General features: G+C 43.5%; 1 protein-coding gene across 1 annotated transcript in view; it reads right to left on the minus strand.

Moving 5' to 3' along the window:
- PRKCB (protein kinase C beta) overlaps positions 1 to 24,152 on the minus strand; it is a 457,504-nt gene that overhangs the window by 80,576 nt on the left and 352,776 nt on the right. Inside the window, exon 11 of the mRNA XM_004705718.2 lies at positions 6,992 to 7,165. Within this exon, the coding sequence (XP_004705775.2) occupies positions 6,992 to 7,165 (174 nt within the window). The remainder of the gene's footprint in view (positions 1 to 6,991; positions 7,166 to 24,152) is intronic.

The following is a 24,152-nucleotide window of genomic DNA, read 5'->3' on the forward strand; positions in this document are numbered from 1 at the left end:
TCCTCATCTGTAAACTGGAGATGATAACATGACCTACCCAGGAAAGGCTTGGGGAGGCAAAACAGAGATATATGTGTAGTGCTTAGCATCATGTCTGATGTATACTGAAGCAAAAGGTCATGGGAAAAAACAGGAAAGAAAGAAATGATCAAAGTGGATGTCAGAAGAGACTCTGAAACGAAGTTCAAGACCTAAATAGAAAATTTCAGAGGGAAGCTTGAGAAGACCAAGCAAAATATTATAAGGAAATGTGTAAAGACCTATAATTAGAAAATTAAAAGGGAAGAGCATACTCGGTATATAATAAACTGAAAGAACTAAAAAAAAAATTCAAGCCTCAAGATGTGATCTTGAAAGATTCTATGGGCAGAATATTGAACGATGCAGGAAGAATCAAGATAAGATGGAAAGAATGCACAGAATTCCTGTACCAAAATGAACACGTTGACAGTCTACCATTTCTGGAGGGAGCTTATGAGCAAGAACCAATGGTATGGAAGGAAGAAGTTCAAACGGTGCTGAATGCACTAGCCAAAAACAAGTCTCCAGGAATTGATGGAGTACCAACTGAAATGTTTCTGTAAGATGGTGAAGCACTAGAAGCACTCACTCATCTTTGCCAGGAAATTTGGAAGACAGCTCTTTGGCCAACTGACTACAAGAGATCCATATTTGTGCCCAATCCAAAGAAAGGTGACCCAATCGAATTCTCTAACTATAGAACAATATCACTGATATCGCACGCAAGTAAATTTTGCTGAAGATCATCCAACAATGATTGCAGCAGTACATCGATAGGAAACTACCTGACGTTCAGGTCAGATTCAGAAGAGGACAGGAAACAAGGGATATCACTGCGGATGTCAGATAGATCTTGGCTCAAAACAGAGACTACCAGAAAGATCACTAATGTCAGTTGCTGTTTTTCTGGTTTGGATGATTATTAAAGTCATTTGGTGGGTGACTCAGCATAATATAACAGCCAACATCCAGCCTCTGGACGCAATAGATTTGTGGCTGACAGGATTGCTAGAGCAGCTACTCTACATCCCAATTCACAATTCTTGCACCTGAAAAGCAGGATGAGAGATAACCCCTGACATCCCAGGCTTCTTCTGAGGCTAACACAAAGAAAAGGTTTTAAAGGCCCACTCAATAGCAGATGTTCCACTCTATGGCTCCCCTTAAGAGACGAGAAAGCATGCAGGTACACATTTGCATGGAGGCCTACAGTTAGAAGCCTTGTCTGGTGAGAGAGGAATAAGACTGGGCTAGACCTCAGGCCTTCCCAAGCCTGGAGACAGGTACCACTTCCAGGTTATCAGGCGGAATGGAAATCTGGCAGATACACACACAAAGCCATCATAGTGGAGCGGCTGTGTGCAAAGCACCCTCTGGAACTAGGCTGTCTTGGTTCAAGTCCTGGCTCTGAAATGTACACTCGTTGGGTGACTTCAGCCTACTGTCTATTCCTCAAGTCCCTCCTCTGGGAAATGAACTAAGGACCCGCTCTCAAGAGTTAGCATGTGGCTTAAAATAAGTTAGCCTCTGGGACACGGCCTGACAAAGAGTAGGCATCATTATGTCTTTTAAAATTAATTTAATTTATGCAAAATTAAATTATATGTGTCTAGCTAAAAAAAAGTAAGTGAGAGGAAAATAACTTAAATTGGGGCATTTCACTCAATGAGCATATGCCACAGAGTAGAGGTGAGATGAAAGGGGTATCTGTTCTTCTCTCTGCCAGCTGCCATGGGCTCCCAGAGGCCAACACAGCTCCTTGAGACAGGGTACCTCTTTCACACAGCCCCACTAGATTTGGACACTGTGTGTCATTCTCCAACATGGTGCCTTCACCCCCATGCAAGAGGTGAACCCACCCTGAATACCCACATTCTGGCTCCTGTTTTTAAGGTCTCTTCCTGTGCCTGTGGCAATTCTTTGATAGGACCCAGAGGCGTGTACAACTGTTTATCTGAGCCCAGCCTGACTCTCTAACTCTGAAAAGCATACTGAAGTACAAGACGGGTGGCTCAAAAGAAAAGGCATAGTCTCAAGTCCATTCTACTTTATCATTTGTAAATTAGCAAATTCAACCTAGGGGATTATATTTAAAATACTAGTCACGAATGAGCAACCCCTCCCAGGCACCACACATCCAACTGGAACTGAAAACTGGCGCTCCAGGTTAGCTTCTGCCCTGCCAAAGAGATTCCCTCTGATGGAGGGTGCGCTTCATCTCCAGTCATGTGAATAAGTAAACTGGGGGCCCAGAATAGAAAAGGGAGACGATGTGGGAGTGAAGAGATCTGGAGCAGTATTTCCCAAAGTGAGCAGTATCACTCTCTGGGTGGATACTTACTGATCCAGCAGGAATGATGGGGGGGTGGGGGGTGAGCTGTCTCTACAAAAACACATACATACACTTTATCCTGGATCATGGGCTCTAGTACAAAAGTTTTTAATCACCAAAGGGGTGGTGCTGAGTGAAACAGAGGGCAGTGGGCTTAATACATTTGGGAACCTGTGATCTAGAGGCTTAAATCCTTCTTCTGCCTCTGACACCATTTGAATGTCTTTGTAGGCAGTGCTTTAGGCTGCTGTACATAGACCCGACTCAGCGTCACCTAACGAGGCTTTACTTCACCAATGTAAGACTCGAGACTCGCGCCTTTGCCAGATCCTCATCAGATGTGAATTCTCATTTACCTAATATTCCCCTTGACATTGACTCTCTGCTTTTATCAGAAAAAAAATTCTTTTAGAAGGAAACGTTAGCCACCTTCTGAGCCTATTACAGAACTGATTCATTATCTTGGAAACTATCAAATGGAAATAATCAAACATGTTTGCGACCTTTCCCATATGAACTGTACTACCAGGTAACAAGCAACAGAAGGAGGGAAACTTCTTTTTAATAATAGTATCCCAAGGATAAGCTTAAAAAAGAAGAAGAAGCATTGAAAGATACCATCTTGCAATCTCTAATGAGCTAATAGACTGAGGCTTTGAGTGACCATTGCTGCCATCATGACAAGAGCGGCAACTGAACAGTATGTGCCTTTGAATGCAGGAACACACCACACTGATGGCCTTGCCAAAGGGCATGAACCTGAGGCTGGCTGGTCTTCCTGAGGCAATGGCTGCTTTGTAGGAAACACAGAGAGCAGAGAGACATATTGAGTTGGCCCACACTTTAAAAACTCTGTATGTCCAGCAAGCCAGGGTCTTCCACAGAAAGGTCATAAAAGAAAGAGATCGAATGGAATAAAGAAGAAAATCAACAGATCAAAAGGCTGAAAAGACACAACAAATTTTTTTAAGTGGGCAAGTGTAAATGATCATGGCTAGGGATGGCAAAACTTAAGTGATAAAACTATGAAGTCACACAGTCAAGAGAAGTGACCGTTGTGAGATTAAGTGGCACCACCCACCTGGGGCCTGCAGTGCAGATGGCTGCCTAAGCAGAGAAGGTGCAGGCCTTTTGTTGTTGGTTTTTCTCTCCTTCCTCAGCCTGAGAAACTGCTTGAAAGGGACACCGGGTATATATTCCCCACTGCTGTCCGTGACCGAGGGGAGAGCCCACCCAAACAACATAAAAGGGACACCAGCCTCATACTCCCTGATGCTTTCTGTGGCTCAGAGGACAGTCTACCCAAATAGTGCTAGAGGATTTCCGGTCACACACTCCCTGCTACTTTTCTATAGCAGAGGGGAAAGCCTGCCCCCCAAGCAGTAGAGAGTTGCTGGCCACTAACTCCCCACTGCTTGCCCGACTGCGGCAAGAGGCTACCAACAACGATAGAGGGGTCATGACTCTTGTTTTCATTCTGCCTATAGCACACCACTTGAGGGAGTCAACTGTCCCTACATGACCCAGCTGTCTCTCCACCTGTGACAGTTGCATCACAATGTTGTAAAGAACAGACAATCTCAGTACCTTTTAAAAAGCAGGAAAGGTTAGCACAAACAAGTGGCAAAGAGAGCCAATGGCCATCTTAAAGAAGAAACGGCACTGGAACTACCAGAAAATGCATTCAGAAGAATAATTTTCAGGTACTTCCAATGGGTGGAGAAAAAGATCGAGAGAACTATTGAAAAAAACAAGATACAAAAGATTAGAAACCATCCACCACCACCAACAAAAATCAAATAGAAATGTAAAAAATCAATCCTAATGTAGCAGAATTAAACATTTTAAAGAAGCAAAGCCATAGCACCGAAGGATTAGAAAGCTAAAATGGTTAGCTCCTCAACCAATCTCTTGTTTCCAATCTGTTAGCAGAACAACCAACATCAAGTGCAGAAAGCTCTAAAGAAAGTCTAAACCAAGAACAACAGCAAAATCCAATGAGAAAACGGTCCAAGAACCTCCTGGAACTAAGGATAGTTAACATCTTAAAAGAGGATAAAACAAGTTTTCCAGAAACTGAAAGAACCCCAGATAGGATAGACACGGAGGAAACAATCACCGCAACATATCACAGCCAAGCTTTCCAGTCCCAACAAGGAGAGAAGTCGGAGCGCGGCTCAGGTTTTCATACCCACGAGCAGACCTGGACGATTACCAGGTGTGCGCGAGCACAGACGGGAGGTGAAGAAAGCAGCTAACCGGAGGGCAGCCAGGTGTGACCTTGGGTGGAGAAGGGAATGTCCTTCAAGAAGAGAACATAAAGGGGAACAGGGCAAACTACTTGGGGTTTGATACATGGTTGAATGTAAAATTGATCTGACCTGTAAACCCTATTTAATTCCCAATAAAGAGGTTAAAAAAAAAAAAAGATGCAGCCTATGGAGTGGTTTTTAGGAAGTCTACCAGAGTTCTTGCTATGGTTTAAGAAAGTTAACCTTATAAGAACTCATTACTGAAACATCTGCTTTGGACATGGTATCCATAGAGACTGGTCCCTGGAAAAATCGATCGTGCTTCGTAAGGTGGAGGGGCAGCAAACAGGGAGGAAGACCTTTGACAAGATGGATTGAGAAAGTGGCTACAACCTTGAGCTCACGCATAAGAATTCTGAGGGAGGGGGGAGCGGGGAGGGAGGGGAAAAATGAGGACCTAATGTCGGGGGTTTAAGTGGAGACAAAATGTTTTGAGAAGCGATGCACAAATGCGCTTTACACAAATGATGTGTGTATAGATTGGGATAACAGTTGTATGAGCCCCTAATAAAATGTTTAAAAAAAAAAAAAAGAATTCTGATGAGGCCACAGGACTGGGCTGAGGGACGTTTCACTCTGCCGTCCACAGGGTCCCTATGCATTGGAACCGGCCTAACCGACATCACCTACCAAGAACAACAAAACAACTATCTAGGGTACTTTCCTGTATTTGTGCTTACATTTTTTTAATTAAAATTAAAAGATTGTATGTCGGTCTTAGCAACTGTTGAATCACCTTTGACTCTTGGTGACCTTGTGTAGAACCAAGCCCTGTGGTCACCGTCACGGTCATCATTATGTTTCAGTCCATTGATGCTATCATAAAGGGAATAAATCTGCCAAAATACATGACGTAAAAGCCAAACAATGACTTCTAAATCACTGCTGGCCACAAGCTCAGAACCTAAAGCCTGGAAGCTGCTCTCTGTTAAAAATGAAAATGTTTAGGGCAATGAAAAACAGACCTTAATCAGGAGACCTTAAAGTGAATGGAAAAGAAAATATAGTTTAAAACCCATGCACCATCTAAAACAGGTCGAATGACCCTTTCACAGGGGTCACCCGATTCAGCACAATAGCAAAATGACAGTGATGAAGTAGCAACGAAAATAATTTGATGGTTAGGGGTCACCACCACATGAGGAACTGTATGAAAGGGTTGCGGCATGAGGCAGGTTGAAAACCACTGATCTAAAATCATCGTTGGTCCTGTCCAGGACCATTTTACAAAGTAGTGTGTGTTCCATATTTCAGAAAATACGAATCCAGTCCTGCTGCTAGTGGAGGAAAGTAAGTTATTGTCGCTCCCCATGGGTCTGAAGACCACCAAAAGATTGGTGGGCCAAAGCAGAGAAGAATAGTACAAGTCTGTTGTAAATGTTCCCCCCAGCAAATATCCTTTGACTGCCTGTGGCAATGGTGAGAGATTGGGATGTAGAGAGCCTGCTCCCAGAAGAAAAATAACTGGTTCCTTCCAAATGCAGGCAATTTTGTGGGCATCAGGCATACTCTGTGGGCCTGCTTGCCCATTCATCTATTGCATCCCCCTACTGCACTGTTTTTTAACTAGTCACAGGTTGGTTTCCTCTCCATTAAGATTCTACGTTTCTCAAAGTCGGAGCCTAGACTGCTCAGCTCTACACTCAGCGCTTGGACCAAGGCTAAGGCCAAGGCTAAATGTTTATAAAGTGAATAATTAGCACCTATTGTTCCTGGGGTAAGCATGCGTCAGACTCAACCTGACAATTTACAAGAGATCAAGCACAGTGCTGAGTGCTTCTGCTGTGTAATCTCATTTCCTCCTCGGAATCACCCTGGATGGCTCGTCATTTTACCAGTGAAGAAACTGAAGCCCTAAGAAACTGAAGTCTTCATGTTCTAAGGCACTGTCCCTCCGAGGCGGCTCACACTGAGGTCTCAGACCACTGTACTTATTCATGCTCCTATCTGAAAGGACTGTGGCCATCAAAAGGCACTACCTTTCCATTCATTCCCCTTTCTGCTGCCACATCTCATACTGGGAGACCAAAAGTCCCAATTTCCTGTCCCCATGTCGTCCCCTGGTTGTCAGAGAAAGGCCCTGCTCTGTTGGCTATAAAACCAGTTGCCTGAGTGCCTTCACTGCCGTCAAGAAAGGATCGGTCTTGGAGGAGAGCTTCCCAGTGGCAACCTCAGGAATTCTCCAGACTTCTCCAGGCTCCACAGATGTCTGTCTCTAGAAGTGGAGGTGTCCACATGTCCCCTGGAGATGGGTGATGCTGGGACAGCTCTGTCAGAGCCTGGGGAGGCCCTGCAGGTGGGATGCCAGGGCAAGTAGATACCTTACCATGGTCTGGAAGCAAGAGTGGAGCTGCGTCAGGAAAGGGGGCTTCCCCGGCAGGGCCAGCACCCGCTTCTCCACCATCGTGCACTCCACGTCATCATCCTGAATCACCACATCCTTCTTCAGGATCTTCACGGCGTACAGCTCATCTGTGCCCTTTCGCTCAGAGAGCATAACCTGCGGAGGAGAGCAAGCATGTCAAGGGAGGAGAAAGGACTGGGGGCTGGGGTGGGGATGGGGCAGCAGCTAAGGATGATGCAAACAGTTTGTGCTTGCTATTCGCCAAAAGGTTGCTGGTTTGAACCCACTCAGTAGTACTGTGATTTAAAAAAAAAAAAGACTTAACAATCCGCTTCCATAAAGATTATAGTCGAGATTCTGCTTCGATCTTACCTCCTTCCTATAACCCTGACTGAGCTGTTTGCATCCAAGCAGTCCTTCTCTCCTCTAGACACTGATCCTGCTATATAATGTGTCCATTGTTTATTGCAGATTTCCCCAAACGTTAATCACTCTTGTGCCTTGTTAGCATTTTTCCCACCATTCGAATTTTTATTTGCTAAGTATCTGGTCCTATTTTGACTTAACTGAATTTATTTGGAAAGGAAACGCTTTCTTACTACTATGAATTGCAAACCTGTTCCTCTAACTATAAATGGAAGATCAGTATCAAAATAAAAGCCAACATTAGTAAAATCTAGGGAGATATTGCTGCCTCAAGGCTCTGAACTAGGTCTGGCAGTTCCTTTTCGGTAAGTGCTCGGTAATGACGGTTTGCCATCGAGGACACCCGTGACTCAGCAGTCTAGTGTGGCGGTGCAGATCTTCTCCCAGAGGACTTCCCAGGCTGGCCCATCAATGAGCACCACTTGGCTGTGACTTAGTCCTACGGTGGTGGCTGTCTGGTGGCTGGGATGCTGAAAGGTAGGCCAGCAATATTCTAAATATCAGCAAGGTCACCCCTGGTGGGAAAAACAAAAAGACACACACACTGCTAGGGAGTCAATTCTGGCTCATAGAAACCCGCTAAGACAGGGTAGGACTGCTCCTTTGGGTGTCTGAGGCTGTAAATCTTCAGAAGTATAGAAAGCCTCATCTTCCCGCTGTGGAGTGACTGATGGTTTCGAATTGTAGATTATGCAGACAGCAGACCTACTACACCACAAGAAGGACCCACCTCATCTACCCAGGGGTATCTGGTCCAGAGGCATATTGCCTAGAATGATCCTAAAGTTCAAGATGAGAAGATTACACGCACAGGGCACATTAGCTACATGTGTGCACTAGCTACCCGACAGAACCTTCGCCTACAACACTCTCCACAGACCAGACCCTTCCTTGACTCAGAAGGGGGAGGTTTGGGTTAGGTCCCTGGTGGGAAAATGCTTTGAATTCTATACCCCCCAAAATATGTGTGGTAAATCTTAACCTTTATTCATGCTTTTTCTTAAAATCATTTTATTGGGGGCTCATACAATGCTTATCACAATCCATACATATATCCATTGTATCAAGCACATTTGTACATTTTTTCCACCATCATTCTCAAAACGTTTTCTTTCTACTTGAGCCCTTGGTATCGGCTCCTCATTTTCCCCCTCCCTCCCTGTTCCCCTCTCCCTCATAAACCCTTGATAATTTATAAATTATTATTATTTTGTCATGTCTTACACTATCTGACATCTCCCTTCACCCACCCTTTTCTGTTGTCCATCCCCCAGGGAGGGGGTTATATGTAGATCCTTGTAATTGGTTCCCCCTTCTACCCCACCCTCCCTTCACCCTCCCGGTATGGTGACTCTCACCATTGGTCCTGAAGGGGTCATCTGTCCTTGATTCCCTGTGTGTCCAGTTCCTATCTGTACCAGTGTACATCCTCTGATCTAGCCGGATTTGTAAGGTAGAATTGGGATCATGATAATGGGGAGGATATGTATGTTGTTATAATCCCATTTGAGTATGGGCCGTGTTATGTTCATGAGGCAAGATTAGGGTGTGTCTTGAGTTAATATTTTTTGAGGTATACCCCAAACCAAAACCACTGTCATCAAATGGATTCTGACTCTTATCAGCCCAATGTAGGGTTTCCAAGACTTGAAATCTCTATGGGATCTGACAGCCTCCTCCTTCTCCCTCAGGGTAGTTTGATCCATTGGCTTTGTGTTCAGCAACCCAATGCTTCCCCCATAGTGTCACCCGGATCGAAAGGAGATTAAACAAGCAAGTGACAGAAGCAGCGATGGAACAGGAAGACAGAACCTCAACCACATTAAGTTCCCTAGGAATAGAAGTTCAGAAGAGCCAAGGCCTAGCCTCCAGAACCATCACAGAGAAAGCCTGGCCCTGGAGCTAGCACTCTGAATTCAAACGTCTGACTTCCTAAACAGTGAACAGTTTTCTGTTGAAGTCATCTACTGGTGGTATTTCTGTTACAACAGAACCAGATAACCAAGACAGACTGAGGAGAAGGAACTAGCGATCTACTTCTAAAGAAGGAGGAGGAGGAGGAGGAAGAAGGAAGAGGAGATGGAGAAGGAGGAAGAAGAGAGGAAGAGGAAGAAGAACAATGACAAGAAGAACAAGAAGAGGAAGAAGAAGAGGAGAAAGGGGAAGGGGAAGAAGAAGAAGATAAGAACAGTAAAAACGTTCTACCTGTCTTGGAGTTACTATAGCCAGAAAGTTTCTGAGAAGCAAGGATGAGTTGAGACAGTCTCAACTACTTTGGACAGGTCATCAGGATAGTTTAGTCCCTGGAGAAGCACCTCAGGTTCGTTAAAGTAGAAGGCAGGGAAAAAGAGGAGGCCCCTCATGGAGATGGATCGACACAGTGGCCGCAACAACGGGCTCAAACATAGGAACGATTCTGCCAAGGAACAGGACCCGTGGAGTTTCGCTGTTGCACACAGGCGCACTCCAATTTGGCACCTAACAACAACATTTATGGGAGCAGATTACCAGGCTTTGCTCGTTAAGGCCCTCGGTGGTTTCAACCCACCAACCTTTCCGTGAGCAGCCAAGTGCTTAACCACTGTGCCACCAAAACACAAGAGTAGAGTCTTGGTATGTTAGAATCAATGAGATGTTCTCTGAGAGACTTTAAGAAGCTGAAAAGAGAATAACTCTATCATGATATGATTTATTTTTATTTCATACCATGTTCTAGACTGCCTAAAATAATCACAACGACTAACGACAACCATCTTGCCAATCCTCATACCTTAGGGAGGACCGTTGCAGGTGTACGGGTTTTTCTTTCGACAAGAATTTTTTGAAAACTCGTCTGGCCCTGCGCTGTCCAAAGCTCTAAGGGTTATAGGACAGGAGGCAGTAATGCATAGCCCTCTAATATTGGGAGAGAGGTAAGCAGATGACTGGAGGGTAGGAAAAACGCTCATACTAGTTAGAGGAAAAGAGAACTGATAGGCATGAAGCACTAGTAGGAATTGAACTGAATAGAAGTCAGCAATTTTTTTCTGTAAAGAGCCACATAGTAGATATTTTAGACTTCCAGGTCCCACGACTGTCACTGTAATACAAAAGCAGTCCTAACAATACACAAGTGAATGGGCATGGCTGTGTTCCAGTACCGTTTCATTAACTGAAACAGACGGTGGATTAGGAGTGTTTGCTGACCAATGTTCTAGAACATGTGTTTCAAGAGAGATTAGAGAAAAATAAAAATGGCTCCTTCATCAACAGCACCTGTGGTTTTAATCTGGAAATGAACCTCGATGCCTTTCATACTTTCATACTCCTGCTAGTAGAAGCTTCTGGTTGAGTTGCAGGCCCACCTGGCCACAGCTTATTGTGTAGCACTGGATCCTAGGTATCTATCTAAAAGCAGCCAAATGAATTCTCTCACCTCAGGATTGGGATACTAAGACTCAGCTGTGCTGGGCCCTGAGCAGATGCAGGGAAAGATTAATTAAATGACGCTGTGTGTGTTGGTGGGTGGCGAGGGAGTAGGTAAAGAGTGAGTGAGTGTAGAAGCCTTGACTTCCAGTCCCTGGGTCCTGTCTCTCACTAGGCTTGGCAGTTTCCATTGAATATCCTCCCTTTCCTTCCAATATCTTTCTTTTTTAAATCTATATCCCTGAGAGCCGATTTCCGTGAATTGTGATTCCCATAAGAGCAAATCAATTCTACTTGGGTAGCTCAACTTCTTAATAAAGATTAAAATTTCAAGAAGTAAAATAACATTAGGTCAGTATATGCCTTAAGATAAATTCCATTCTTTATAAAGGCTGGTGCCACTCACCTAGACCAGACTCCCTTAGGGGTACTTTTTTACAATGCAGATTCCAAAGACCACCTCTCATTCTGGTGATCTGGACTCTATCTTGGGGTCCACAGTTTAACAAGTCCCCCTGCCCACCTTACTCCCAACGACCACATTTGTTGTCTAGAGGAAGTCTAAGGTGCTATCAGAATGATTCCTTTAATCAGGAGGTTAAAGAATTCAGTGGGTTCTGCTTCATGGGAAACTCGGATCTTTCCTAGTAGAACTGTGGTCCGTGTATTTTCAAGGCGGTGGCCCCACAAAAGTGGATTGGTCCGTCTTCCTTCCAAGGTGGCTCTGTTGTGGTGGTTAGATGCCATTGATTTGACCCTGGCTCATGTTCACCAGAACTAAACGCCGCCGGGTCCTGGGCCATCTTCACAATTTGTTTGGGTCCGTTGTTGTAGCCCCTTGATTGGTCCATCTCACGAGGGTCTTCCCCTTCTTTGCTGACCCTCTACTTTACAAAGCATGATGTCCTTTTCCTAGAACTAGTCCCTCCTGATGACATATCCAAAGTATGTGAGATGGAACCTTGCCATCCTTGCCTCTAAGGATTCTGCTTGTACTTTTTCCAGCACAGATTTGGTTGTTCTTCTGGAAGCTTGTGTTACGTTTAAGATTCTTAGCCAACACCATAATTCAAAGGTTGCCAACTTTTTGGTTAGTAGTTAAGTGGTGCTTAATTGTTTGCAGCCTCCAGGGACCCCAATAAGGTGGTAAGGAAGTGTCAACAGGTAAAATAGAATCCTTTTATCCTGATTTTCCTAGCACTTTCTCTGAAGTCAATTAAAAAAGGGGGAACTTTCCTTTTCTCTTTAATATTCTAATCAAGATTTCCTTTTCAAGAGGAATCACTCTGCCCCTCTTGGAGTTACATGTGGGAGATTTTACCAGGGATAAAAGAGTCTATAAAATTTGACACTCCTCCCATAAGGAGGCAGTCTATCCCCCTCCTGTCTGTAGTTTTCTGTTTTGAATTATTGTAGGAAAGAAGCACTTAACCTCTAGAACTCAATTTCAGATTCAAACCCCTTGCACTCTGAGGTGGAGCACGGGATTGTCTCTGGCAGAATCCCAAAGAGCCAACAAGCAGAGCAGCAAGGGAACCAAAGAGAGTGGTCCGAAGACAGGCAGCAAGCTTAGGTAATGTTCAAATTGCTTAATGTTTGTGCTAGGGGGGAAAGGACCAATATGTGAGGGCAGGTGACAAGCTGGGCTGACAGGAACCACCATCGCCTATCACTTAAATGTACATGATCTCATGTCATTCCCACAGTCCGCAGGACCGGTATTATTACTCACCCCATTTTAAAGATGAGGAAGCAAAGACCTAGAGACACTTCCTGCCTCCCTGTCCGATTCTCCAACCTCTAGCTTCCAAGTGTTCTGTTGTGAGGCATCTCTGTCATTTTCTGCTGGGTGGTTTCAAGTTCAGTGCTAGATCCTGGGGCCCACTCGCCTCTGTCACTAGGTCGACCTAGACATCACGTTCATCATCTGAGACAGAGCAGCCACTGCCTTTCTCCATTTCTGACACAACCATTACCAACCAGTGACTTGGGGAGATGAATTTGGTCGGAGTTAGTGCTGAAGCGGTGATGACTGTGCATCCATCTAGCCTAAAAGCAACTATTGACCACTCAACACATGGCCAGGCGAGGCCCTGCCTCCAGGGAGCTATCAAGCATACGTGGTTTACTTCCTTCACCGGTGCCCGGAAGCTCTGGCACAGGACAGACAAAGAGCAGGATGTGCTCCGGAAATGGCAACGGATCTGTTCTAAACTGTTCCTTTAAGTAGAACTCTCTTTTTATTAATTGTCTCACCCAGTCTCCAGACTGAGTAATGCCAACATATAGGGTGTGGGCCGTTTGTTCAGCTGTCCTTGCATCTCCAGGGTAAGGAATGCAAACAGATTGAAAGGGTGTGTGAAAGTGGCGTTCTTATCAAATTCCAAGCCACATCTGTTGCCCAAGAATCTTCTGGGAGAGATGTAATAAATAGAGACAGTAGAAAAAAAAATACGGAGGCTGGTAGCCCAGGGATTCCTGTCTGGATAGCTTGTGATGAACCTTGACTGACAAACCCAAATGTGGTAATGTATCTGGAATCTTGACCCCCGATCATGGGACAGTATGGAATAATGATTATGACAGGGTCTTTAGAATTCAAAAACATGATATATGTTCATGTTCTACCACATACTAGCTGTGTGACCTTGGGAAAAATCTCAATTTCCTCATGGTGAGGTGTTCTTCCTCATCTAAGACCACTACCAATCCTTAGCTTTGGATGGTGTTAAGGGAACTTTGTGAGCTACAAAGTACAATGTTTTCAGCACAGTATTTGGTAAATGAATACTAATACATGGTGGCTGTTGTCAAATTCCACGAGCCTTGATGGCAGTGGTTCTCAGCCTTCCTAAAGCTGCGACCCTTTAATACAGTTCCTCATGTTGTGGTGACCTCCAACCATAAAATTCCTTGCATTGCTGCTTCAAAACTGTGATTTTGCTACTGTTATGAATTGTCATGTATATATCTGATTGCAGGATGTATTTTCATTGTTACAAATAGAACACACAGTGATTAATTAAATTAAAGTACAGTGATCAATCACAAAACAATATGTAATTATATATTGTGAAATATTTATTTCTAATGACAAATAAATGAAATTTTGTCTTGAAGCACGGTATAGCGTGAGTAACAGTCTTAATATAACAACAGTAAACTACATTGCTACATTTTATGACAGCATGCATAAAAAGCCAACGTCAGTGCGAAGGTTGAGATAGCTTCTTGCTCACCAGATCAGCATATCTGCATATGAGCAGACCCACCTGGAGACGGGTATTGGAGCTGTGTCTCCGTTCCTAAGACCATCAGAAATCTGTGTTTTTTCGATGGTCTTAGGCGGCCCCTGTGAAAGGGTCGTTCGACCCCAAAGGTTGAGAACCGCTGACATAGTGGGTTATTGTTGAGCTGCTGATGGTAAGGTCAGCAGTTCAAAACCACCAGTCACTCTGAGGAAGAAAGATTAGGCTTTCTATACTGGGAAAGACTTAGTCTAATATGGGCAGTGCCACCCTGCCATATTGGGTCAATATGAGTTGGAATCAACTTAGTGGGAGTGAGTTTGGTTTGGGACTTTTGGTTGTCAACTTCATCTTTTCAGAGAATGACCAGGAGTGTTGCTTGTGATCTCTGTACACAGCACCAGCTTCCTGTTCCAAGTGGCAATCTGCAAGACCCTAACCTCCTAAAACTTCAGTAGATATTTCCCAAAGTTCAAAGCCTGTCACCTTTAATTCTTCTGTCTCACACCCTGCATTCAATCAAGTTCTGTCAGCTCTACATGTGCTAAATCCAGTCTCTTTCTTGGTCTCTCACACCGGTTGTTTGTGAACTACAACTACTCCTGTGGGCCCCATAGATCAGAAATGTGCTCCATAGATTTTCAATAGCTGGGCTTTTCAGAAGTAGATCACCAGGTCTATTTTCTAAGGTACCTCTGGGTAAATTTGAATCCTTGAACCTCTTGGTTAGCAGGTGAGAGTATTAACCATCTGCACCAGCCAGGCACGAAACATGAGATTGTCAAGAGTTGAGGTTGATTTAGTGACAACTAGTTTCTTCATCTAAGCAAATGTAATCCTTTTCAATAGTCTCCTAATTAATCCTTGACTTCCAACTTTACTTGCTCCTAAACTTCACGTTAAATCTAGTCTCCATACATCAGAATAATGCTTTAAAACCTCAAGTTCGTGTGTGCCAACCAAGAATCTTACATCCATGAAATTTATCTCTCAAATATGATAGAAAAAAATAAGGGTAGCGCTCGATAAGTAGCCATTAAAAGCATTTGTAAAAACAAGAAATACAAAAACCACTACAGGAAATCCTCGGAACAAAGCATGAACAACCCCAGACACAGACTTGAACTCAACATACAAGGTCGTGCTCCAACAAATCTGAAACGTTCCATGAAATGGGCCAGTCTCTTGAAATGCACTGCCTACCTAAATTAACACCGACTGATGAAAAAAACCTCAAGAGACCCATCGCAAAAGAAGACATAGACAAGTCATTAAAAAATTTCTGACAAAAAAGTTCAGGGTCAAATGGTTTCACTGGGGCATTCTACCAAACATTCAGAGAAGAGCCGATACCAATTCTACACACACTAAGCATATACGAAAGAACAACAAACACTCAAGTTCATGTTAAGCGTACACCATGGGACTCCAGTGGTGTCACCTCTGTGAAAGCAGACTGCCATGTGGTTTTTCCCCGCCGTAGAGCAGCTGGTACATATGAATCACTGACCTTTGGGTTAGCAAGCAAGCACTTAGCCACTGTGCCCATCCCTCCCCCTCTGCCTTCGCTGCTTTGGGCTCCTTCGGACACAGACATTCTAAGCCTGATGGCCTCTGCAAGGACAGTTGATGCTTGTGAACTTCAGAATTGGGGGTTCGCATCGTTCTCTTTGCTGCTAGACTCTTACTCTCCTGCGTCTACTGTTCAAAAAGAAACAAGCTCCTCTTTTAGGAAAACATATGCTTTCTTCTAGTTTGAATTCAATATTCCATTTGGATCCCTCCTTCTACTGGTTCCAGTAAGTTTCCATGATCCAGTGCCTTCAACATACTCATGGAAAGCCCATTTTAAGGGTTGACTTGAAAGATGAGAAAAAGGAGCTAGAGGGAAGATGGACAAAAGTGAGCAAATTGGATAATTATAAGGCAAAGTTTGTCAGAAGTTTGCAATAGATTGGATGCTAGGGATGAAATATAGATAAGAATCTATTAATTCTGAGCTATAATAATGATTAAGTTATATAAAATATATTAAGGGCTCAATATATAGTAAGGATTCAATAAATGTCTCATCACAATGATTGGTAAATTCTTTACCTTCTAATGCTATCCCACTTTCCAACTTTGGTGTGTGCCAACCAGGAATCTTACATCCACCAAATTTATCTCTCAAATATGATAGAAAAAATAAGGGTATCTCTCAATAAGTAACAATTAAAAGCATGTGTAAAAACAAGAAACAGAAAAAAATACTAGTCTAGCTAGAAAAATACGAAGATATTTACCCAATTCTATGATATCTTAAAAGCCCTAATTCTGACTTTCCAATGTGTACTCTGATTACCTGAACTTTATTTCAGATTTTCCTAGTAAATGTTCATATGCATGTGCTTAGATTTTATTTTTTTATGGCGACTACACCTAGTATAATATGAAGTCATGCGGTTTGGAGAAATCACAGACATTGACCTCTGGCAGCAAATGAAATGCTAACAGAGATGATTTCAAGCATCTAACAACCTATTTTGGAGAAAGAAATTGGGCAGATTTTGCTAACTGAAGTACTCCAGAAAAAAGGACACAGTGGTACACTACTGAAATGATGCTAGTTGGCAATTAATAGTGTCGATCTGGGTAGGACTGAATCATTTCTTGGTTCCAATGCCCATGTTGGCGAGTCTAAAAAAAGAGCAGTGATAGTCAGCATGCAGATGATACAACTTGTATATTTTCTGATTTATGACATAAGATTTTCTTTTTCTAGGTGATCACAGCATGAAGCTGTGTAATAGATAACCTGATTTTCAGGCCAGAGGTGAGGTTGCCAGGTGCCATTAAAATGTAAATGCGCTTTACACAATTGATGTGTGTATGGATTGGGATAACAGTTGTATGAGCCCCTAATAAAATGTTAAAAACAAAACAAAACAGAAAATACACTTAAAAAATTTAAATTACATGCCAATATCTCATAATGTAATTTTAACAAATAAAACCTAATCATATTTGTTGGAAAAAAAAATGTGTACCTTTTGAAATTATGCCATGATTTAAACCAGTTGAATTTTGCCCCTAGCGAGAAAGCCAGTGTAAATTTGAAGTGAAGTTTAGAATGGAGGTGCATTTAGCCTGTCATTTCTGAATCCTGTAGACTTGCTATTGTTAAATAAATGTCACTATACCCAGGGAAGGTATGACTCACTGTGATTGCTGGGAAGGGGAAGGACAAGGAACAGGACGCAAATCAGAACCACCTAGTCCCAGTGTGCTTTAAAACAAGATGCTTAGGGTATTTACTTTGGTCCTATTGATATCAACAGAACTGATATGATAGAATAAATGCATTTTAATTCTAATAATTAAAGTGCTCCTTTGAGCTAAATTATACGTTGGTGACATGTATGATTAGCCAAATTTCTTTGAGTCAAATGTTATATCTGACAAGGTTAGATGGTTAACATAAAAGCAAATTTAACTGTTTTTCCAACTATTCCTTTGAAAAATAATAATGGAGGCTATTTATCAAAAGAAAATTAAATAAACCTCAGGGTTTTTAATTGGGGTCTGGAATCATTCCAACAATTAGGTTGCACAGGAAAGTATATTTCTTTATTATTTGATCTATTCCATGAGCATAAACCTCCCTTGGCTGTAGTGTTAGAGAATGACAGACTATGAGATCTGTATCAGAGCTTAACTTTCTGAGTCAAACCATGATATTTTCGATCGCCTCCGATGCATGTGTAAGTTGTATGTTGAAGAAGGAAGATAGAAGAAGGATTGGTGCATTTGAGTTTTGGTTCTGGCAAAGAATGTTTAAAGTACCATGGACTGCCGAAAGAACAAATAAATTTGTTTGGGAAGAAAAATAACCAGAAGATTCCTTAGAGGCAAGAATAGAGACTTCATCTCATGTACTTTGGACAAGCTATCAGAAGAAACCCGTCCTCGGAGAAGGCCATCATGCTCAGTCAAGTAGTGGGACAGCGAAAAAGGAAACCTTAGACAAGATGGATTCACATAGTGGCTTTCCTGATGGGTTCAAACGTAAGAACAATTGTGAAGAGAGCACAGGGCCAAGTAGTGTTTTGTTCTGTAGTAGGGTTGCTATGAGTTGGAATCGACTCGATGACACCCAACAACAGTAACAAGTCCTAACCTTAGTAAAGGAGCCCTGCTGGCGCAGTGGTTATGTGTTGGACTGTGATCTGTAAGGTTGGCGGTTCGAAACCACCAGCCACCTTGGGCTTAAACATAAAAATCATTATGAGGACAGTGCAGGGCCAGGCGGTGTTTCTTTCTGTTGTACTTCAGGTCCCTATGAGTCAGAATCAACTAGATGGCACCTAACCGCACCAAGTTTACAAAAGGCTACCGTTTACCGTGGGAGCTGTAAACCCATTTATCAGTGGCCATTTATGATTTGTATCTATTCAGCCTCCATTGAATTCCTTCAGATCATTAACCAGCAGTATGAATAGCTTGATTTTCAGACAGAGGGCATTAGAGAGTGGATTATTGTCCCTCCCTTAGCCAGTCCAGGAAGAAGCAGCATGGGCCTTGTGTGGGTGTGCCCCTTAATGAGAATCAGTATGCCAAAGTCACATGGTCATTATTTCATTATGACTATGCCCTACAGTTACCCTAATTTAATAGACTTTCCTACTACACTGATATGGGCAGTGACCACACCATGCTGACAGCGAACAATGCATGATGCCGGCAGCCTCAGCAAGAGAGTTCAGGCTGTGTCAGTGCTGGCCCAAAGAGATGGCCAGAGAGTATACCTGCAGATCTGTGGGCTTGTGGTTCTCCCTGCTGCCATAGGCATGTGTGTCTTGACTTTCACCCTCTGCACCTGGGTGGACCAATGTCTAGGACAAACAGAAGTCGTCCCACCGCTGCTTGGTCATTATACCAATGGCCCAGTCAAAGCTTGGGACCCCAGTACATCTGTCGTTTGGGTTTGGGGTCATGAGTTAATAAAGTAGACCAGCTCATGTCACTTTATTTTTCAATTAGGCAAAGTTAAAACCACCACAAAATTCCTTCACTCCCAGGAATACCTCCCTGCCTCCTCTCCGTGACAAAATCAGCGGACCTTGTCCAGACTGGCCTTTGTTTGGTCCAACTAACCTGTGTTTTATCATCAACAACAAATCCCCCCACCCCCTGCCAGTAATTGTCCTTACGGCAAATTTTTTTAAAACTTTTCTCCTTATTAAGAGAGGACCAGTAAGTCATTCTCCCCAGGGCAGGGGTGTTTATTTTTCCTTCCCAGGGAGGCTTAACTAATGACAAGATCCAGGGACGACTGATAAAACAGGGCACTTAAGAACTTTGCCTAAATCCGCTTTTTTTTGCTTCTGTCAATATCACTTGCTTAATGATATATACATTTTAACTTGCTTTCTCCGTTCTCTATGCCCTGCTTGCTTCCTGAATGTTATAAAAGGCTCAGCCAAAGAAACACTGGGACTGCAGCATGGTGGAATATACCTCTTAACCTCCCCTCTGCAGTCTGGGATGCCTGATGTAAGAAAGACTTCACATCATCAGATTTGGACCTTGTAGTGGTCTTCAGTTACTCGAACCCACAGCATTCATACCTGAGACAAAGTTTCCATAAGCAGGTGCTCGCTCTGTCCTTCAGTGAGAGGACTTTATTGAACCAGCATAGTTTTCCTCCACGAGGTAATGTTTTCAAGACCTAAGGACTTACAAGAAGCGGGATCCCTATAGTCCTAGGGGGATCAGGCATGACGATGTTGCTGTGTGGTTGTTTGTTAGCTGCTGTCGAGCAGGCCTTTGACTCAGGGTGCCCCCATGCAAAACATCATCAAGAAGCAGAGGGGCAAACATGGGGGGCTCCCCAAATGGAGAGGCTCATTATCATATTCCTAGAAATTCCCATCCTGGCTTCACTTCCTGCCAGAAACACAGAAATATGCCACAGCCTTCCAATAAATCATCCCCTGACTCACTTTGAATGGACCATCTAGTTCCAGAAAGTGTAAAACCCCAATTACTGGCATTTTATTTTCTTCGATTAAATTAATTTTCTTGGAGGGGATAGATTCTCAAACTTTCTTTTCCCACAATTTTCTATCTACTAGGGCGTGAATGGAGGGAGTAAGTCTCCTGATTAAGGAGAGAACTAGAAGGATTGGGGGGTGGATGGGTCTCACAAAGACTTGGGAAGATGAGTTGGCAAAAAATCTGCTGCGATCAGAATTGTGTATGGAAGATGGAGGGTAGGCAAAAGATGCCGTAATTGGGATAGAACGGAAAAGAAGGCAGGGATTCAAGATCAGACAGCCAAGGTCAAAAGGTTCTCTGGAAGATGATTAAGGAAACAGGTAGCACAAACGTTGAGGTGTCTGGGAAGCATATGATAAAGGAACTCAGCCATATGGCATGGGAAGATAGCAAAACCATTCTGAGCAAGGGGAAGTGCTTTTGATTGCACGATTATATAACCACACTGTGTGTGTGTGTGTGTGTGTGTGTGTGTGTGTGTGTGTGTGTGAGAGAGAGAGAGAGAGAGAGAATACATATCACTAATGAGATTAAAATCTAGATACTCTCACAACAGGAGCTCTTTTAAAAAAAAAACCTTTGTTACTGGTAGGAACTGAACTGCTTTTTAATCTCCTCAGGCAATTTCTCCCCGTTGTAATTCAAAGTGCTCTACTTGGCTAGGGCTGAAGACACTGTAGCCTGGGGCTTGGCACTCTGGATTGTTCTGTACCCAAACCAAGAGAGCCTACTAATTAGGCATACAGGTAGCTTTCAGGACTGAAAGATCACTGTGGGAGGGCTGGTCCATGAAACCAAACGGGGACTGCTGAAAATGTGTTCAGGGGCTCAAAAAATGACTTAATTTCTTTTAAACTCAGAAGAAAACAATGAACTTTGAGGTGTAAGAAAATGGTTACATGTGTAGCATGAATTCATGTTTGTTTTCCCGGGAGCTGTTGTTTTTGCTGGCCAGTCAATCCTGACTCATGGGGACCACATGTTAAAGGGCACAACTACCCCACAGGGCTGCCTCGGTTGTAATGGACTGGATGGTGGAAAGTTTTCATCCTGATAAAAAGCAAACTACAGGGTTTTTCTTCTGTGGAGGCACTCGGTTGGTTTGAACTGCCAACCTTTCAGTTAGTACTGAAAATTTAACTGTTGTGTCATATAACAGGACTCCATATATAAAGAGCGAATATATATACACACACACTATTGATATATTTTACTCCAATACAGTAATAGAAGCATACTATTTTTTCCTAGAGAAAGGCATCCACAAACATCACAATGCAGATCTGCTATAAACTGCTGCTGAGAAAAAGAAAGGACTAGAGGTTTAGGGGAGATACATGGACCCCAGAGAAAAGCAATGCTAAAGACGCCAAACAAACCAAGCAGCTCACTGCACCACATCCAAAAGAGATACACAGAAAAACACCATGAAGGCTTTAAAGTCCAGGCGATCTCCTCCTGGCTGAGGGAAGCCACTAAGCTGCTCTGATGTCCAATATCCATGTAGGTGTAACACAGTGAACTCAGTGACTACCTTCCAGGGCTTTGGTGAGGGTTCAGGGGATACAATGCATGTCAAATGAGCCCTGATGCCACATCCTTAGGTGGCTCCACAGGACAAAGCCCTGGCAATCTGCTCCTGCTGTCCTTGTTAGGTGCCATCAAATTGGTTCCAACTCACAGCAACCCTAAGTACAAGAGAGCGAAACACTGCCCGGTCCTGTGCCATCCTCACAATCACTACTCTTGGTGTACGTGAGCCTATTACTGCAGCGACTGGGTCAATCCATCTTGTGGACAGTCTTCCTTTTGGCTGCCCCTCTCCTTTAACAAGCATGTCATCCTTTTCCAGGAACTGGTCTTTCCTAGTAACACATCCAAAGTGTACAAGACAAAGTCTTGCCATCCTCACTTTAAAAAAAAATCATTTTATTAGGGGCTCATACAACTCTTATCCCAATCCATACATACATCAATTGTGTAAGGCACATTTGTACATTCATTGCCCTCATCATTCTCAAAACATTTGCTCTCCACCTAAGCCCCTGGCATCAGCTCCTCATTTTTCCCTCCCTCCCCGCTATCCCCTCCCTCATGAACCCTTGATAATTTATAAATTATTATTTTGTCATATTTTGCCCTGTCCGATGTCTCCCTTCACCTACTTTTCTGTTGTCCGTCCCGCAGCGAGGAGGTCGCATGTAGAGCTGCCATCCTCATTTTTAAGGAGCATTCTGGCTAGACTTCTTCCAAGACCAATCTGATTGTCCTTTTAGCAGTCCATGCTACTTTCAATATCCTTTTCCAACCCAAAATTCAAATGCACTGTTGCTTCTTCAGTCTTCCTACTTCAACGTCCAAATTTCAGATGCCTAGGAGGCCCTTGAAAATGCCATGGCTTAGGTCAAGCACACCTGAGTCAAAGGAACATCTGCTTCTGCAAAGATTCATTTCAAAACCCCAAACCAAACTCACAACCATCCAGCTGATTCCAACCTTACATAGGGGTTCGAAGACTATCAATTGTTAGGGGAGCAGACCACATTTTTCTTATGTGGAATGGCTGGTGAGTTTGAGCCCCCAACTTTGTGCTTCGCTGTCTAATGCTTAGCAGAAAGCAATTCTACTCTGTCACACTGGACAAAATCAACTCCATGTCACTGAACCACAGCAAGACATGTAAATCCATGAGATGGTCCCTGGCTACTCGTAGGAGCTCAATCAATGTGGAAGGCATCTGGTGTGGTTTGAGTGGGGATGGAGGTGGATGGGGGGGGCGGGGGACAAGGTACAGTGGGCGAGAGAAGAAGAAACACAGCTCGAGGGATGAAAAGGAACAAGCGAAAGAGGTATCACCCATGCTGAGAAGCTTCCAGGGCTTACAGGACCCCCAAGGCAGAAGCCTGCCAAGGAAATGAGAAAGATAGAGGCTTGGGGAATAAAGCTCATTCTCTGGGCCGGGTGGCAACACATGTCTCCAGTAAGTGTTCTTACAGTGACAGGGGCCTGGCAGGCACAGAGTGACAAGAGAAAGTGTGGAGTCCATTAAAGGAATGCAGTTTGTCTAAGGGTAAACAGAGACCAATAATGAAAATGAGACAAGCAAACTGTTCAGCGCTTAGGTGGGAAAATAATAAAAGTCAGACAGAAAATAGTTAAGTTCCTGGAAAATGTTTGTGACCGTTAAGGTAGGTGACCGTTGTTTAGATTAGACATACAGGTGGTAAATGTCAAGTAACCTTGAGTCCGGGGTCATACAGATACAACTCAAACCTGCATTACTAAATGCCACTGGTACCAATTGTATGGCTTAGAGCCAATTGTTTCATCTTTCGGCATCTCGCCTTCCTCATTTGTAAAATGGGGCAGACAGTACCTAGAACATCATGACACTAATACGTTTAGAACACTTAACACAAGAGCTGATCTATCAAGTTGTTTGGCGATAGCGAGTCGGTTCCAACTCACAGTGACCCAATGTACAACCGAACAAAACACTACTGGGCCCTGTGTCATCCTCGCAATTGCTCCTGTGTTTGAGCCCACCACTGTGTGTGTCAATCCATCTTGTCGAAGGTCTCGTTTTCAATGCCCCTCTACTTTACCAACCATGCTGCCCTGCTCCAAGAACTGGTCTTTCCTGATAACATGTCCAAAATACATAAGATGAAGTCTCCCCATTCTTGCCTCTAGGGAGCATTCTGGTTGTACCTTTTCTGTCCGTGGTACTTGCAACATTCTTTGCCAGCACCATAATTCAGATGCATTGATTCTTCTTTGGTCATCCTTATTCAATGTCCAACTTTCACCCGCAAATGAGGTGATAGAAAATACCATGGCTTGAGTCAGGCACACCTTGGTCCTCAAAGTAACCTCCTTGCTTTTCAACACTCTAAAGAAGTCTTGGGTGAGGCAAGGCCCTGTTTGATCTCTTGACTGCTGCTTCCATGAACATTGATTGTGGATTCAAGCAAGATGAAACCCTTGACGACTTCAATCTTTTCTGTTTGCCATGATGTTATCTA

Source organism: Echinops telfairi, unplaced genomic scaffold (assembly GCF_000313985.2).
Source record: "Echinops telfairi isolate 266 unplaced genomic scaffold, ASM31398v2 ScPeMD7_5;HRSCAF=22, whole genome shotgun sequence".
Taxonomy (NCBI): Eukaryota; Metazoa; Chordata; class Mammalia; order Afrosoricida; family Tenrecidae; genus Echinops; species Echinops telfairi.